The sequence below is a fragment of the Carassius gibelio genome, chromosome A17, assembly GCF_023724105.1.
Source record: "Carassius gibelio isolate Cgi1373 ecotype wild population from Czech Republic chromosome A17, carGib1.2-hapl.c, whole genome shotgun sequence".
Lineage (NCBI taxonomy): Eukaryota > Metazoa > Chordata > Actinopteri > Cypriniformes > Cyprinidae > Carassius > Carassius gibelio.
The window spans coordinates 8,193,354-8,211,322 of record NC_068387.1 but is presented as its reverse complement, the minus strand read 5'-3'; the positions used below and the strand labels follow the sequence as shown (position 1 = coordinate 8,211,322).

The window sequence follows — 17,969 nt, the reverse complement described above, 5'->3', positions numbered from 1 at the left end:
TAATAGCACAGCTAGGGTCCAACCTAACTCACAGACCTGTGCAGAACTCAATATAGTGAAATTCAAACCTGATACCGACATCAAATATGTCAAGTATTGAAATAAAGTACATTAGAAACTAATGCCTGTCCAAAAAAACAAAGTTGATTCTTAAAAATGATGGTCTGAACCAATGTTATATATTATCTATAATGCAGATAAGTGAGAAAATAAAACATAAATATAAATAAATAAAACCACATGTGAATTAGGTTGAGATCTACTTGATCTTGTTCGACCCGATGATGTCCTCAGTACCGTTTCTTTTCCCTTCATTATGAAAATATTGCCACATATTGCACAAGCCACTGGATAAAGCATTACAGCATGCTCACTCACTATAAAATACTGATGGATGTGAACGAACTCATGCTCACACGGCGCTACCGTACTTTAGATCTCCTTCTAAGTAAACACAACAAACTAGTGACACAGAAACACGAAGGAACCACAAAAGACTAAATCAGATTAGAATCAGTCAGAACGGAGCACACAATGGAGTGGATGACATTGCCACCACTGAACAAAACAACACAAAAAGAGTTTAAAACAACAATTAGAACTACCGTATTTTCCGGACTACAAGTCACACTTTTTTTCATAGTTTGGCTGGTCCTGCGACTTCTATTCAGGTGCGACTTATTTATCAAAATTAATTTGACATGAATCAAGAGAAATGAACCAAGAGAAAACATTACCGTCTCCAGCCACGAGAGGGCGCTATATGCTGCTCAGTGCTCCTGTAGCCTACCACTGAAGACATAGAGCGCCCTCTCGCGGCTGTAGACGGTAATGTTTTATCTTGGTTCTTGGTTCTAAATAAATGCGACTTATAGTCTGGTGCGACTTACATATGTTTTTTTCCTCGTCATGACGTATTTTTGGACTGATGCGACGTATACTTAGGTGCGACTTATAGTCCGAAAAATACGGTAGTCGTTTTTATACTTTCGTCCTCTGAATTCAAAATCCAAGTGCCATTTGTTTATTTATTTTTTTAAATCTAAAAAGGTAAAAGTTTAAAACATAAGCCAAGAGATCATATTTAGCTAGTCACATGCAACTTGAAGAATAATATGGGGAAAAGTCTGATTTTAAACTGAACAGAACAAGTAGCCTGAGCTGAAATGCTAGCAAATGCCCTCATTTAGCGTATTTCCCGCCAAAACCGACAGGGTTCATATCAAGACTAAGGTGTGGTGGATGAGATCTACCCTGCATCTGACGAATTGTATACTAGTATTTACAAAACATTTATTTTGCATACTGTGAAGTTGAAGCGATGTGAAGTCCAATTCAAATTAAGGTTTTACGCTAGTGTGCATGCAGTGGTCCTACAATCTAGTAATGATGCAGCACAAAAGCACTGCACTGTTCCTCCAGTCTGTTGGTTTTATGGACGATACCCTCATTATGGCAGCACGATTATGAGCAAAATCATACTTGTCGATTATTCCCTTGAAATTGTAATTACGATTATTAATTACGACTATCACAATTAACATTCAGTGATGTTATACCATTAAACCATTTCATTTTAGATGAAAACAAACAATCTACAGAGCCCGGCACGTCAGCCAAGAATAAATTAATAAATTGTGCGCACGATTTACTCATTTATTCCCTCTATGTACTAAAACATGCACACAATTACTATTTCGTTCTCTCGATTTGCTAAATCGTCCGCACAATTTACTAATTCGTTTTCTTGATTTATAAATCGTGTACACGATTTAGCAGGTCGAGGGTATTAATTAGTAAATTGTAGGGACAATTTATAAATTGAGGGAACGAAATAGTAAATCGTGTGGATGATTTAGCCTACTTTTTTTCCTGTATGACATCTGCAGGGCTCCGTAACAATCTGAAAACACTAACTGAAAAAACGTTTAGTGTTCCTTTCTACAGTATTAAGCCTCAAATTTTAACACTACATCAGATTGGTTTCTTCTTTAAATTATAAAAAAGTCGAAATTCGAATGGTATTATAATGTTATATTAAAACTAAAAAGTAAAAAAAATGGGAAAAAACCCTTAAAGGCCATGTTGCAGGTTAACCACCACTTTCGATTAATGGGTACATAAATCACTCAAGATATGTATATCATTTTTAAAATGTCTCAAAAATGGGCTTAAATACCTATTTTATTAAGTTTTTGGTATTAACGTTTTTTTTACACAAACTCGGTGATGACGTCATGTTGGGGAGAGGTCGAGGAAAGGTAGCCTCAGTCTAGTATGATGCCGTGTTCCAGGCAACCCGTAACCCGTGTTTTTCTAACCTTAAACCCGTGAAAGTGCACTGGAACGGCAATCAAACCCGTGACTTCCCACCCGTGAACTTGTGTCTCATACTAGATCGATGTACTCCGAGTTCCGAGGTCACACAGCACGAGAAACAGAACATCCAGAACATTGGAAACACTGACTATTAGAAAACATCTCTCTGTTGCTTAAGAGGCCATAACATACTAATTCCAACTCTCAATAACCTTGGCCAAAACAATAAAGAGTTCAACATAAACTGTTGCACCAACAACATAATATATAGTTCAACATTAAGTGTAAAGTCCACGCTAGCTGCTATATGTTTTGCGTTGAGGTGATACCTGAGGCTCAATGTGCTGCTGCGGTGATATGTGAACACTAGTTGGTGCTCCAGTATAATCGGTCCGCTGAAACGCATCCAGTGAGAAACGTTCCGCGGTGCAAAAATAAGTTATTAAAAACGCGGGAATTTTTTTTTTTCTGTAATTAATTAATCTTAAAGCGTTATTTTTTGTGTAATTAATTAATCTCAATTAACGCGTTAAAGTCCCGGCCCTAATTTTTTTTACTGTCATTGAGTAGCACCGAGTGAAAAAAAAACAATGTTTTCTTTATATCTAGTGGCAGTGATCATGACGTTAGTTCAGATAAGTATTGGTAACCTTTGTCATAGTGTTGTAGTACTGGTAAACTTTGTCTTTGTCATCTAGAAATAAAAGGCATCATGCTAGCTATATGGACGTTTCTAAGCGTTTATCTCGTCCTCCGGTGAAAATGTTGTTGCAAACGTAGCCGCTTGTGTGGGTGCTGGAAACTGCGTTGGAAAGCTTGTGCTGTAGGGAAGTGAGTGCGTTTGGGTCGCTGTTGGTCGATATCTATCTATCTATCTGTCTGTCTGTCTGTCTATCTATCTATCTATATATATCCATATATCTATCTATTTATCTAAAATCTGCGCTATCTGAATACTCTCGTCTACTACTCGTCTCTTTCTAGTCACTCTCAATGCTCTCAATGCGGGCTTTGGTAAATTCTCTCCCCAATGTGACATGATGCAATGCATTGTGGGGGAAAGGAGACCCCTGCAAGATAGTACCTACTTTTTCGTATTATATTCCGTTTTGTGATACCCAACAACATAAAATACAATGGATAACAGTTTAACTGTGTATTACCAACAAGCAAATTGCACAAATTCATAAAAAAATTAACCTTGCAACACGGCCTTTAAGATAACATGTAGAGAGAAAAAAACGCATTTTAAACATGCAGAATAACTTTGAACGATTAATTGCTACTTTGAATGATTACATAATTGTGGCATCTGTAATTGTAAACGCGATTAGACATTTGATTAATTGTGCAGCCCTAACCCCCCTCATCATACATAAAATGATACCTCAAATGTTATACTGGGAATTAAAGGGAACATCAGATGAAATTGACTTTTTTTTTTTTTTTTTTTTGCATTTCTGCTATTTCTGAATAAGACCACCTCTGATATACAGACATAGTCACGTGTCTTATGTAGAAACACCCCATGGAAGAGGGGGTGGGGTAAGCAATTGCTTATTATCATTTAAAGAGGCAAGCACCGAAAAAGCTCGCCATGAACGAGCTGATTTTGACAAGACAAACCACTGAAGAATCTTAACCCAAGTATGCTACAGACATGACCCTAAAGAATCATACCAACTTGTGGAAAATGGGCATCCGCTGTTCCCTTTAATGGACTTTGGTGTATACTGCTATTTCCCAAAAATGAGAATATGTGCTACTGCTCCAGTTGTAAAGAGCTGAGAAGAACTGCCTGGGAATTCAAATGCTCTATTTATTCATGCTTTGTGATGCATGTGACATTCTACTGAATTCCACAAAAAAAAAAATGAATTCTGATTTTCCTTTAGCTTGTAAAAAGAACAGTACAGTTAGAACAGTCAGAATCTTAAAAAATGTTGAATATGGAATATTTGTTTGATTGCAGTGCTAGATGCCATTTAAGTTGAGTTAATACTGTAATTGTAATTACTTAACGCGGTACGCTTACCCAAAAATTCTCAAAATTAAAACATTTTGATACCAAATCGTTTACTCACTCTCGTGATGTTCCAAACCTGTATGCAGTTATTTCCTATGTGAAACACTAAAGCAGATCATTTGAAGAATGTTGGTAACCAACTGCTAAATGGTTTTGAAATTTAAAAAAATTACATATACACACATATATATATATATATATATATATATATATATATATATATATATATATATATACACGTGTATATATGTATATATGTATATATATATATATATATATATATATATATATATATATATATATATATATATATATATATATATATATACGTATATATATATATATATATATATATATATATATATATATATATATATATATACGTATATATATATATATATATATATATATATATATATATATATATATATATATATATATATATATATACACACACATACATATATTTCAAATATCTTTAGATGACACTAGGCCTAGGGAGAGTAAAAGATGACTGAATGATTTTTGTCTCTTTAAATGAAAGTGCATTCCTAAAGAACATGAGTGCTATTGCTCCAACTGTACAGAATAGCAAAAAGGATCTATTATCAAAGTTCTTGGCAATTAATTTTAGAACACTTAACGACATTCCAATAGCTGCATGTTTTAAAACAAAACAGAACTTTCTTTGTTAAAATTTCCTTTTTCTCTCCTTCTAATGAGGCTGGCAGGGAAATGTTAATTCATCCCTTTAAAATGTAGCACCACTATTTAAAATACACAACTGCACTTTCAAAAAAGACTACATCCTTTTCCTTCTGGCTGAAACAGTGCATTTTCTATAAGAGAAAGTTTGTGGACAAACTACAAGCTTAAAGTGGGTATTGTTTTAACATCATCCAGATTTTAGATAATATACCTACATTCAAAACAACAAGCATGTAACATTACAAACTATAGCTTCACTTCATGTAAGCAACCTGTAATGACAGCTTTTCTATTTGAATTAAAGGGCAGCTCCACCATGTGTTTATTCTCCAGCCAATCTTATCATTCAAATATTTCACAGATGGACTCAAATATCAAATAAGTGTCAAATAACTAATCTGCCATCCGCAGTCCGACATCGCTGTTGTTTCTTGGGCTTTTGTAAATCTCATATTTACATACAGTGGGGTCCAAACGTCTGCCACTAATTAAATGATTCTAATAATCATTTTCAAGCCTCTTTTTCTGTTTTCTAGTGCAATTCATTTTACACGAATATCAGTAATTGATAACCTGATGAAAAAACAAAACAAACAAACAAAAAAACATACCCAAATGATAAATAATCATTAAAAAATTCTATTTTCAATGTGGCATCAGACTTTGAACCCCACTGTTTTATTATTAATATACTTAACACATTTCAGTAATATTTTAAACAGTGTTATTTGCATGTACATTCATTGCTAAGCTCCGCCTCTGTCCCTAAACCTCGTACCCATCTGACCTCCTCTGCTGGGACCAGCTGTCGTAACCCAGTCTCCCAGAAGAAGCTTTAGACGGTCCCCATGCAGACTGACCGGGTAACTGCTGCTCTTCATCCTGCTCGAGATGGTCTCCTGAAGACCTGATGTCACAGGGAAACAGGCTAATTATCATCACTCATCACACACATACTTGTATTGGTTTTTACACACATCAAGACTAAATGGAAAAGAAGGGTAATTATTATTCATGGCAGAGCAACATGATCCTCTGCTGTCTTGAATCTAGGATCTCCTGAATTACTTAAGAGGGGACAACCTGTCTACTACAAGCCAAATGACTGCCCTGAGTCAAGTAAGGACATGATTTATATTGAAGAACTCTGATAATGTCCTGCTGATTGTTCATTATACAAAACTAGAGGTTAAATGGTTTTTTTTTTCTAAAAAGTAAAACCAATAATACAATACCTGCTTTCTGTTATTCTATGTGGACCAAGCTCCGACGGCAGAGGCACCTGAAATAATGACAAATTAGAGAAATGCAGAGGACTGATATATTTCTGAAATAGAAGTTAATTATCGCAATCCGGGAAAACTGTACAAGTGGGTCGTATCAGGTGATTCATTATTGAATTTGCCTTTTTATATCAGTACATGGGACGATGACTTGATGCTCGTTCTCGTTTAAAAATACACTGAAAATGCAATTCATATAATGCGTGTGAAAATACCTTTTCACTTTATGAAATATAAGTCATCAGTATCATAAGTATCATTTTTGGAAGGCTTAAAGTGAAAAATGGTATTGTAACTGTTTGAAGAATGTAAAAAAATACAAAGAAAAGACAGAAACTCTTGAAATATTAGCATGGTCTTGTTTATTATTATTAATTTTAATTTTAAATTATTATAAAATGTCATTAAGTTTATATATATATATATATCAGATATTACCTTTTTATGAAAATGAATTTTGTTTAGGTTAAATGGAGGATCCTAAAGAAAACTTAATATTCAAAACTGTCTGAAATTAATTATATATTAAAAAGTAAATTAAATATATTATATTATAAATATGAAATATAATAAATAAATTTGGGGTTGGGGGTGCTTGAAAACCAATTTTCTTTTTAAATATAGAGATAAATGTTTAAATAAAAGTCATGACACACATATTTTAATTTTCTAAGGAAATGTTGTTGACATACAGAGTGAAGCGTGCAATAATGCCTGTGCGGGACGCTCTGATAATACTCCAGTAGTCTCTCAGCCAGGGAGATCCTCCGCAGGAGGCTCTCAATGAACCGTCGCAAACGAACCTTCCCACACATCTCATGCTGCGCTGCCGCTTCCAGAAACTTCTGGATGGTAATTACCTCCCTGCAATATGGTAAAATGTAGTTAGCAAAGAACTGCTTTACGAGGCATTTTTTAATTCATATTTCCCCCCTGACAGTCATAAAAGTTTCCTTCAGTTTCTAGAGGAAAACCAATGTAAAAATGAGCAGCAGGGCTGAGAAATTTCTCCATTTCATAATACACTCACCCTCGTGATGTTCCAACCCTGTAGCTTTAAAGAGGTCATGAACTGACAGTAATCAGTAAGCTTTATAGGGTTAATAGATCACCCAAAACATATTCAGAGCTGAAATGATATTCAAATCTTTCACTCACTGTTCTCTCCTCTCCAACTCGTGCTCTGAGACGCTGAGCTGTTGCCTCATTGTGGCGATGACCATAACGGCGGCGTCTACCTGTCTGCTGAGCGCCTGCTCTCGCTCCTGCACTTCCTGTTTCTCCTGGGCCAGGTGATGCGAGTGAGCGCGCTCACACAGGATAGCCGTGTCTGTCTGTGCCAGCTCTGAGCTCAGCCGCAGCAGACGTCGCTCCATGCTGCTATTGGCTGTCCTCATCATCCCCTCCAGCCTCTTCTCCACCGACGCCACAGGAGCCGAGAGGGGTCCGGCTCCAGCCGATGCGTCCCCAACGCTGAAGCTCCTCACCGGGGGCGGGAGCTTTTGCACTGCGGGCTGCTGCGATGGCGTTCGGTCCGCGCCGAGTAAGTGCTTGTGCTCTCCTCTCGCAGCTGAGTTCGTATTTGTGCCGGCATGATGAACTTTATGCATGCTGGAATTGGAGACTTTGCAGCCGTCCATGCACGGTGTGTCAGGAAGATCCCTGGCGGACAGGAGGCTGATGTCATGTTTCGTGTGGAACGGGTGGCTGTATTCTAGGTGAGCTCTGAGAGAAGAGAGACTGTGGAATCGTTCATGCTCTCCACATCGCGGGCAGCGGAAAGGACGTTGAGGAGGGGCTCCGGCTCCACACGCCTGACCGTTCTTCACAAACAGCGCCGTGTTGCGTGTGCACACTTTCTGCTGCATGACACCTAACAACAAAAAATATAACATATTTAGCACCCTAGTTCTTAGATATAAACATACGGTAGAGCAGAGATGCCCAAACCAGGGCACATGGGTCAAAGTTGATGACATTTGATCTGACCCACCATAACACAAGAGGGGGGAAATCAAATCAAGGGGAAAACCATAACCTAATTTCTTATTTGTATTTTTTTTATTTATTGCTTTTTGCATTGAAATATAGAGAATATAAATGAATTTAACCTTTTTTTATGACAATTTTAATATATTAAAGGAAATATTTGGGACTGAGTTTATAATCCAAATATTTGTAGTGATTTTAGAGTTATTTTTTAAAATCGTATTGCCAATGCACAATATATGCATATAACACAAATCTTCATAGTTATTTTTGAGTCTTTCTATCTATTTACTCATTCTTTTTTTAACATTAAACATGAACTGTTCTCCGGACAGGTATTTTTGATGAATGTCAGGATGGGTGAAGCTGGTCGAGGGTTATCTGGTTAGCATAGACCTGGTATCCCCTGCGTGTAGATGTTGTAACTACATGAATCTGGATGAAAATAAAAAACAATACAGTTTAACAGTAGCTTTCAATTCACAAGTAAATTATTAAGATCGTATGGTCAGTAGAGAGACGTTAATGTTTTTTTTCTGCTACTCTCTTGGGACATGTTATCAGAAACTTGTAATCCAAGCATTTTTCTTGTAGTATATACTTTAAGGTATGTGGTTGAATATAAATTGAGTTAAAAATGTACCTAAGCTGGTTAAAATTCAATGGAATAAATATGTGACAACTTGCCCCGGACAGTCTCAATATTATATCGGCCACCCAGATAACGGCATGGGCTATCAAAACCCAATTTGGTCTGCAAACTTCGCTGACTAACTGCCATCCAGCAAGCTTTTCACGAGGCCTAACAAAGACACAATGTGTGAATGAATATATATCAGTGAAACACAAAAGGACAGTATACTGATGGTGACAGAAAACTAACATCAATACTCAAGACTTGTCACGACCATAGACTGTATAAAAACACGCTTAGTCTGCGTGCTATATATTCATTCAGAACAGAAAAAGACCTTTTCCATCCACTGACAACAACGAATCACGACTGTTTGATTATTTCACCAATACAATTGAGCACATCCGCTGCTTAACGTTAAGTAGGTTAATGTAAAGCTCTGGCAAATCACATTCATGCACCTCGGTGGTGAGATCCGATGCATTTGTTTTAATGGTTTATGCTATTTTAGCCTACATCAAATGACGATCATGTCATCTCATGTTTTAATGACCCATCATTTCCTATATACCTTAAAAACTACCATAGAGACATTAAAGCAAATCTTATGCAAGCAGGAGATCTAACGTTACTGGCCAGAGTATGAAATCAGACAGTTAACGTTAGCCAGCTGACATTCATGCAACCGTACCTTTATGAACGAGCTCCAGTGGGACTGTCTATCGTAACCTTTAATTAAACTGTTGCTCTTTCGGATTATCTGTTGCTTGATATTTCTGTCCCTCTCTTACAGTACGACATCTAGGTGTATGAAGTCATCTGCTACTGACGACGTTGTCAAGAATGAGCGTGACAGCAGCGACAGAGGTGGCATTGATTTCTTTTCATATGATGCCGTCTTCGTTTGCGAAATGCTTTAAAAATATCATCACCTTATGTGTTAATTACAATCGATCTATAAACATGCAAGAAGACTGAAAAAAGATTCGGTCAGAATTTGAGGATTCATTAGAATGCAGTGCGGCAGACCATCAGTTTAAACTATTCAAAGACAGACGGGGGAGATCAGCACAACATCACAGTGAAAACACAAACCTACTTCATAAGTATTCGCATAAACATGCTTAAAATGTACTTTCTTATAAATCAGTATGATTTCCACCAAAACTGATTAATAAATTAGATTTATATATTCAAACCTCTTTCGCTGTATAGCTATTCCAACCTATCCGAATTTAAAAATGGTATCGTCCAACTGTTGTCTCGGCAGCGGAGAGCTTTGAAAGACGCTGATTGGTCGGTTGGCGGCAGTGTAATCAGTTGGTTTGTTGTGTGGAGAAGGGCTTGTCTCGAGGAAGAGGCCAGTATGGATCCGCCGCGGGATATTCAACGGTTTAAACGAAACATCGCCACTCGGTCTACGGTATCGTCGTGTTCCTCTCTCGCCATGGAGATCAAGAGAAAGAAAATAAGGGAAAGCATGTTTTTTCGAAACGAGGTGAGTTTGTGTTTTTCGTGTTTTAGTTTTTCGTGTCTGGAATATGGTTGTTGTTGTTGTTATTCAAGACTAACCGACACATTAAATACTTTCTCAGGCCAAAGACAGACATAAGAAGCGATGCGCAAGTGTGAATGACACGCAGCAGATAATAGAGGACATGAATTTGTTGAACATACAACAGATTTCTAAAAAACTAAAGGTAGTCTGTGTATGGGAGCGTGTGATGATGTTTCTGATATTCTGTGTATTACATTGAAACCCCCCCCCCCCCCCCCCCCCCACGGGACAAACACTTCGTCATTCGATACAGATAAGATCAATAATCTTGGCATGTTTAATTTTGAAACATCATTGCACAGCTTTAAAAACAGGAGTGCTTTTTAGAAAGTGTGACTGTGAGTGAGTAGGTTGTTTTGTCTTTCTTGTCCGACTCTTCTTTACCATCACCACCACCCACTTATATCATGTGAATCGGACTTTTTTCATATGAACCAGAACAGTTCTGTTCACAAATCCGACTCATTGCGATGATTTCTCACGTCCAAAAGTTCCGATCAAAGTCTGATTCGTCTGGAGCCGAGACCTGATGAGTGATATGAAAGAGCAAGACATTACAATAAGTAAGAAGTAATCATAAAGCTCAGACCGCAATCTGCTTGTGGTTTATTGGAATATGTAATAAACCAGGGTCCACGTGATTATGAATGGACAAGAATCACTGAATCGAGGTTTTAAAATAAACGGTTCGAAAGAACCGAGTCGCGGAAATGAGTCAGAATTCCATTAATTCCACTCACTTTCATTAACCCATGTGTCATTGTCGGTTATCAGAGACCTTCTTACAGCCTGGAAGAGAGTCATCTTCTTTTCCAGACGTTTTGATGTTATTTCATTGCATCATTTTATTTTCTTCAGTTTCCAGTCCAAGGGTGCCCAATCCCCATGGCTCATCGCTTCATGAATCAGTAGTATGCACCTGCTTTAGCAATTATTGTACAATAGATTGTGTGGTAGAGTCCTTTTCTTCCATTATGTTTTTCCTCTAGTCTTTTTTCCCTAAAGTGGTTTATTTCTCGACTCCTGATGGAATTCATCCTTCCAATAGGACTGTGATATTCAGGAGCAATTGGAGTTTGAGATGCGGATGAGAGCTGGGGCTTACAAGCTTCTGATTGCCAGCACTAAGAGAGAGCAGGTGTTGGATGCTTCCAGGAGTCTGTTAACCTGTAACGCCCGAATTAAAGCCTACATAAGTGAAACCCAGACGAGGGAAAAGCAGCAGGACATTAGAAGGTTAGAGCAGCAGGTCTATTGCCAGCTGTTCTTTTTGTTGGGAGCATTTAATGGAAAATTAATGTAAATTATTATCAGACATGCAAATTAGAAATAAATTGGCCATTCAATTCTTTCTTTATTTCAGATCATCAGGATCTCCGGATCAAATCCCTTGTAAAGGAAAGGTAGCCATATCTGGTAAGGTAACCGCTTGTCTGTGTTTGTATACCTCTGTATGTTATATTTCTTATTATGCTTCATTGTGTCTTTGGTTTATGTAGTTTTCTTTTGATTATCCAGGCCTTCGGATTCCATTGTTTTGGAAAGATACAGAACATTTTAACAGCAAAGGGAGTGAGTGATAATATAAAACATTTTCTATTGCAATCATTAGTGACCGTGAAGAAATTTTATAATGTTACAGACAATTTCTGTTTGAAATAAATGCTGCTCTATTCATCAGTCCTGAAAAACATGCATCATAGTTTCGTAGGGATGTAACGTCCACTCAACTGATAACTGATCGTAACGCACAATGTGTGTTTCTTTTTGTGTGAGTTTGTGTTTAAAATTAGATTTCAGCATATTAGGATGCTTTTATATACAATAAAACAGTTTTAAGTTAAATTGTTTATTCTAATTAAACTGTTATATGTAAATATCTTCACACAACCATTTATGCTGATCTCCTGTGTATCTGAACCCAACAGATGCACAGCGGGTTGCAGTCTTCTGTCTGATGAAGATTGGGTCAGAGATTTTTGACACAGAAATGGTGATTGCAGATCCTTCAATGACCGATATTTGCTTTGAAGGTGTCAAAATTTTGTAAGTTTTCAGCTTTCTCCAATTTCTGCAAATCTACAGTCATTTGAGAACTATATGAAAATTATATTATTGATTTTAAATGAGCTTGACCTGTTTGACTGCAGTCTGTTGAGTTCTGAGCTCATTTTCAATATGTTCAACAGCTCTGAAGTTAAGCCGGATTTTGACCTGACATGTGAACTGTATAGCTGTGGACTAGAGGAAGAGACAACCTTCGTCAACACTCCCAAAAAACTGGCCAGGAAACTGCGCTCCTCTTTCGGCAGATCTTCAGGCAGGAAACTCTCCGCCCCTCTGGATGGAGGAGACCCTGACACTTTCCTCCAGTCCAACCCAATACCAGCGTATGCAAGGATGGATATAATGTTCATTACCATTACAGTTATTTTGGTTGTTGTTGTATTAGTAGAGAGAGGCCTGTAATATCTTTCAAATAAACATCTTCCTTTTGTGACAGAGGTGCACGGTACTCACTGTTGGCGTACACCACTCTGGGTTTGGAGCAGGCAGAGGGATCTTTCCAGTCTCATTCTCTTATAATTCTGCAAAATGGTAAGAGCAAACAAGCCACGTTCTAATAATGGTCTAGTGTAGTGATTCTGATTGACTTCCTGCCATCGGTCTGTCAGTGGAGGCTTCGTCGTGGCTGCCGTTGTATGGTAACTTGTGCTGTAAGCTGGTGGCACAGCCTGACTGCATGACACAAGACATGATGAGTGGATACCTGAGCCAACAGGTAAGACTGCAACTTGTCTTTTTCTAGGAAGAATATATGCCATAATTCATACTAACATTTGAAAATGAAATGAAATTTGTAAGATCAGCATTTTGATTTTCCATTTAGCAAAGCATTGAGGGTTTGCAGCGCTGCTGTAAGCAATACTGTGTGCTGAAGGCTGGACAGATTACATGCTATTACTCTCCTGAAGAAATCCAAGCGAAAGTGGAGCCCAGCCTCATTATTCCCATTAACAAGGTAGGGAACATTTTTAAAGTGGTCTTTATTTTTTATTTTTTATTCCCTCACAAGTGTTTTTCTGTTCTAAGATCAAGTGGGTTATTGTGCTTGAATCTAATCACCACAAATCAAAGTGGACCCTTTCTTTATAAAAAAAAAAAATTACAGGTCTCATGCATCATTCATTAGTGTAATTTTTTTTTTCCAGAAGAAAATGATGTTTGTCTTTTAAAACAGTGGTTTCATTGTTAAATAAAACTATTTATAATATTTTCATATGAAGTAAAGCTGAAAAAAAATATTAGATGAAGAAAAAAAAACATGGTTATAAGTGTGCTATTTGAAGTGCTAAAATGAGTAAACCTTAAATAAAATTAAGTTCAAATGAAAATGAACACCCCACGAAAAAAAAACACCTTTATTTCTAATCCAAGAGGAAGAAAGATTAGTACTACAACTAGCAGGATAATAAAGGAATTGAAATGACATTATACACAATTTTATTATCTCCAGGTCAAGTGCCTGTCTCCCATCTTGTTGTGCTTGTGCGACACAGATAGTGAAACTCAGAAATTCAACTGGGAATTAATTCAAAACAATGTATTTGTAAGTAAAAGCACTGCATGTCACATTAATAGTTTCAGGTGAAATGATTATTAAAAAGGTAAAATGCCTGCAACTTCGGCATAATTTCTTGCCACAGTACCTCTTGCGGTCTGGGCATGTATCAATCACACTGAATCTCGAACCCACGACATTGAAGGGGTGAAATGACCCAGCCGACACTTGTAGATCATGTGACCGGAACAACAGCATTACATTTTTGAATAATGAATAACAAAAGCACATAAAACAATTACTCAAATTAAAACAGAAAACATGAAAATAAAAGCTAATTCCAAATATTAACAAACACTATAGAAATAATACTAAAATAGCACTGCTTTACCAATGTTACCATTCTGGCCCGAAACCAAAAAGGATATTAAATTATATTGGCAATTTTGGCTAAATGCATTTAAAATGACCATATTAAAGTCAGTTGTTTTAGATACTACCAGTGGATTTTGGCATCACAACACTGTAATATATGAAAAATTGACAGTTTTCTTTTTTCAGATTGGCTAAAGATGACCCTGTGTTATTAAACCGTTTGTAAAGTTAGCCTTCAATCATAACAAAGGTCATTTAAATGTAAAAATGAGCAAGCACAACTACAGATCAAATATGGGCTGATAAATTTGAGAAAAATCTAATATCACCCATATTTTATAACTGTTATATTATGTTATATAATAGTTACTTTAGACTGCTATTGTGGCAGTGCAGCCTTTCTAGTTTTACAACTAGTAATTTAATTGCAGTCAACATTAAAGGTTACAGCAATAATCACAAATAACAGACAAAGCTTTTACAATTAGGATACATTGCTACAAGACTCACTGAATGGGAGAATCATCATTTAAATATGCAGTACAGAGTTTCTCGGTGTCTTTTCAGGACACCCGTATTCGTGTGGTAGGAAAGGACCACAAGAGGACTGGCACCAGACTCAACCTGATAAACCCAGCAAACAGAGACTCTACCAGTCACGTGTTCATTACGGAAACCCCTGACATCTTGCAGGAGTGGCTGGATGCCCTCTGGCAGCACATTTATGACCAGAGTAAGTTCACCTGACGTCTGTCAAATCAAAACTAAATTATTTCATTACAATTTGTCAATGTTAACAATCAATATGAACTAATTCTTTAGGTCAGTGGCAACATGCATGTGACAAAATCATGGAAATAGAGGTTTTGTCACCACGTAAACCCCTGCTCTTTCTCATGAAGCAAGCTGACTCGGTTTATAAGGATCTAAGTGAGTAATGAAGGATTTATTTATCATTTGTAATAGAAAATAAGAATGTACTGAGTTGATTTAACTTAATTGGGAGAAACAAGTTATATCTAACTTCCAGTTATTGCTTGTTTAAAAATGTTTTCTTTCCAGGCATTGGGTCCCCTGGGAAATTTGAGAGCTTGACTGATATAATTCACAATAAGATTGAGGAAACTGATGGCCGCTTTCTTATTGGTCAGGAGGAGGACACAGAGCCTCCTCATTGGGCAGCACTGTTTGAAGGATCCCGGCCAATGGTGGTACAAAAAACAGTTCTGTCACCAGGTAAAGTAAGCAATCAGTCTATTACAAGTCCTGTCACAGCCAACAGAATCAAGAGGAGAGCGCCTCCACCCCCTCCTGATAAATTACCATTTGTTCAACCTACCAGTCTGTTACCCATTCAAGAGAAAGAGAACTGTAAGGGGGCAAGGCCTCGGACAGGGCGACCCTCGCTTGATGCCAAATTCTCTGCCATCATTCAGCAGTTGCAGAAGAGCCACACATCCACTCGCAAAAATGCACCTCTTGGACAGATCGAGCCCTGTCAGCACCCTTGCATCCCTCAAAAAAGACTTGATGAGCCCAATATACCTGAAAATCCTGTGAAAGAGTACAGTCAGGCCCCTCAGCCACCTGTGCCGGCCCCCAGGAACAAACTGAGGATGTCATTCAGAGATCAGATGAACCCAAAAGCCTGGTGAATTAATGAGGCGTGAGACATCTCTTTGATTAATGATCTGTTATGGAAAGATGAAACATCCTTGGATTCATAAGGAGATAAACTCCCTCTTGTCCTTTCATTGATCCATATCAAGGGTCATGTAGATGAGAATGCTGGGAGTGAATGTGAGTAGCCTTTCTTGTTTGTTCTGGCTTGAACAAATGTTTAAATGCAGACGAAATTTGCTATTGGTTAAAGTCTTACTATATTAATTGTTTTTAAAATAACAGTCCAGTGGTTGATCAGTAGATAACCTTCATCTTCAAGACTTTATAAAGGCCCAATTCATTTCAGCTTTATCTTGATTTACTGTTATTCACTTTCATATCATGTCTGTTAAACCTAGTAGTCTGAAATAGCCACTCATGATGTAACCACTACCACCAAGCACTTTTGGCCCACAGCTACTGCATCATTTTAGTTTAAGTTGATCTTTTTCACAGAATAATGTCAAGATATATATATTTATTTCGTCTGTGGTTTGAAAACAGGTGCATGCTTTCTAGTTGTTGTTTTTTTTTTTTTTTTTTTTTTTAAGTATAAGTAGGTGAAAAAAAGATGGATCAGGAACTGGATAACTGTTGTTTTTTTTAGACTGAATGATTTTATACAGATTTTATACGTAACCTCTAAACGGTTAACTATCATGAACTTCTTATTTTTCATGTTAGACACTAAGGGTTTAATCTTCATTGTGTAGTATTTGATCATGTATTTAAAATCGTTCTATTTTTATAGGGTCTGAGCACTATGAAACTACGTAGGCACAATGTGAATGAAAAAGTCTTGTTAGGTAAATGTGAATTGTTTAATATAGTTTCATTTATGTACACTTCTGAATGTTTAAGTAGCACACACTAAATGCTGTTGTAGATTATTTTCAAGATAATTCATTTTGTTTTGGATCTATAGTGCAATACATGATTTTGGTTGTTTGGAACTGTTCTGTTTCCGTTGTTTTAGAGTAATTCACTCTTCATCAAACAATTGTTTCTTTGGGCATTAATCTAGCAAAATATATTTGTAGTCATTTTGCTAAAATGAAAAGGAACAAAATTAAAATGTTGTACTGAACTGGTTTATTCTGATGTCCTTATTCAATACAAAGAATGCTTATTGTTGCTGTAGTATTCTGCTGAAATATTTCAGTATAGGAACAAAAACTTGTGCAATCATTGTTTTATTTGCACCGCCAAAACACTGTTCTCTCGAGTAAATCTGCTTCTATCCCAAATTCTTTGGTAACATCAGCCAGGCCTGTGCTAGATGACCTAAAAAGCAACTTGGATGACATTCTTTATACCAAGTATTGTTAACATTTATTTTTTATATAATGCCTACACATATTTTCACAATCTCAGTTTCTTATACTCTTTCAAGAACAGTAGTTTTGCATTTACAAGAGACGTGCCTATCAGAAAACTCACCTGTGGTTCTGACCAACACCATTTTGTGCTCAACTCCTGCCAGTGCAGTTCCCCAGGAACCTGCTGCTTGTAACATTTATTGGAGAAAAATAACAATAATGAACATTTGTAGTGTTATTGTGGCAAAATTTGTGACATCTGGACCATGTTCTAGCCCCTTTAACTCTGCAGACCCGGTACCGGGTCCAAAAATAGCATGCAAAATGTTCGTTTCATTTGCAAAGCCTTCCTTATATGGTATCAGCCCATATACGTGTTCATTTGAAAGCTTAGGTTAGGAAAGCCACACAAATTTCCGTCTAACGATTGCGAATAATTTTTCATAATGTGTATTTAAAATATTTTTCACAAAACAGTCAAGTCATATATCACAAGAAAGCTCTCATGCTCAGGAATTTGACCATGTAGAGCAT

General features: G+C 36.9%; 2 protein-coding genes across 3 annotated transcripts; one reads left to right on the top strand and one right to left on the bottom strand.

The window, feature by feature from the left end:
* Nucleotides 1–5,217: 5,217 nt before the first annotated feature.
* LOC127933504 (protein ZNF365-like) lies at nucleotides 5,218–9,955 on the bottom strand. The gene is made up of 5 exons (XM_052530538.1): nucleotides 9,651–9,955; nucleotides 7,495–8,209; nucleotides 7,029–7,200; nucleotides 6,289–6,335; nucleotides 5,218–5,960 (listed from the first exon to the last, which is right to left on the bottom strand). Exons 2-5 carry the CDS (start codon nucleotides 8,202–8,204, stop codon nucleotides 5,819–5,821), a joined length of 1,071 nt encoding a protein of 356 aa, XP_052386498.1. The 5' UTR covers nucleotides 8,205–8,209; nucleotides 9,651–9,955; the 3' UTR covers nucleotides 5,218–5,818.
* A 301-nt stretch (nucleotides 9,956–10,256) lies between these two features.
* LOC128031343 (rhotekin-2) lies at nucleotides 10,257–17,388 on the top strand. Of its 2 annotated transcripts, XM_052619533.1 has the most exons (13): nucleotides 10,257–10,457; nucleotides 11,566–11,753; nucleotides 11,881–11,933; nucleotides 12,036–12,089; nucleotides 12,446–12,563; nucleotides 12,707–12,907; nucleotides 13,021–13,115; nucleotides 13,193–13,299; nucleotides 13,408–13,539; nucleotides 15,022–15,187; nucleotides 15,277–15,384; nucleotides 15,517–15,690; nucleotides 15,797–17,388. In XM_052619533.1, the coding sequence occupies exons 1-13, from the start codon at nucleotides 10,326–10,328 to the stop codon at nucleotides 16,012–16,014; spliced, it is 1,746 nt and encodes a 581-aa protein (XP_052475493.1). In that variant the 5' UTR covers nucleotides 10,257–10,325; the 3' UTR covers nucleotides 16,015–17,388. The 2 variants fall into 2 exon arrangements, with proteins under 2 accessions (XP_052475493.1, XP_052475492.1); XM_052619532.1 differs by having other exon boundaries at nucleotides 15,517–17,388.
* Nucleotides 17,389–17,969: the final 581 nt, after the last annotated feature.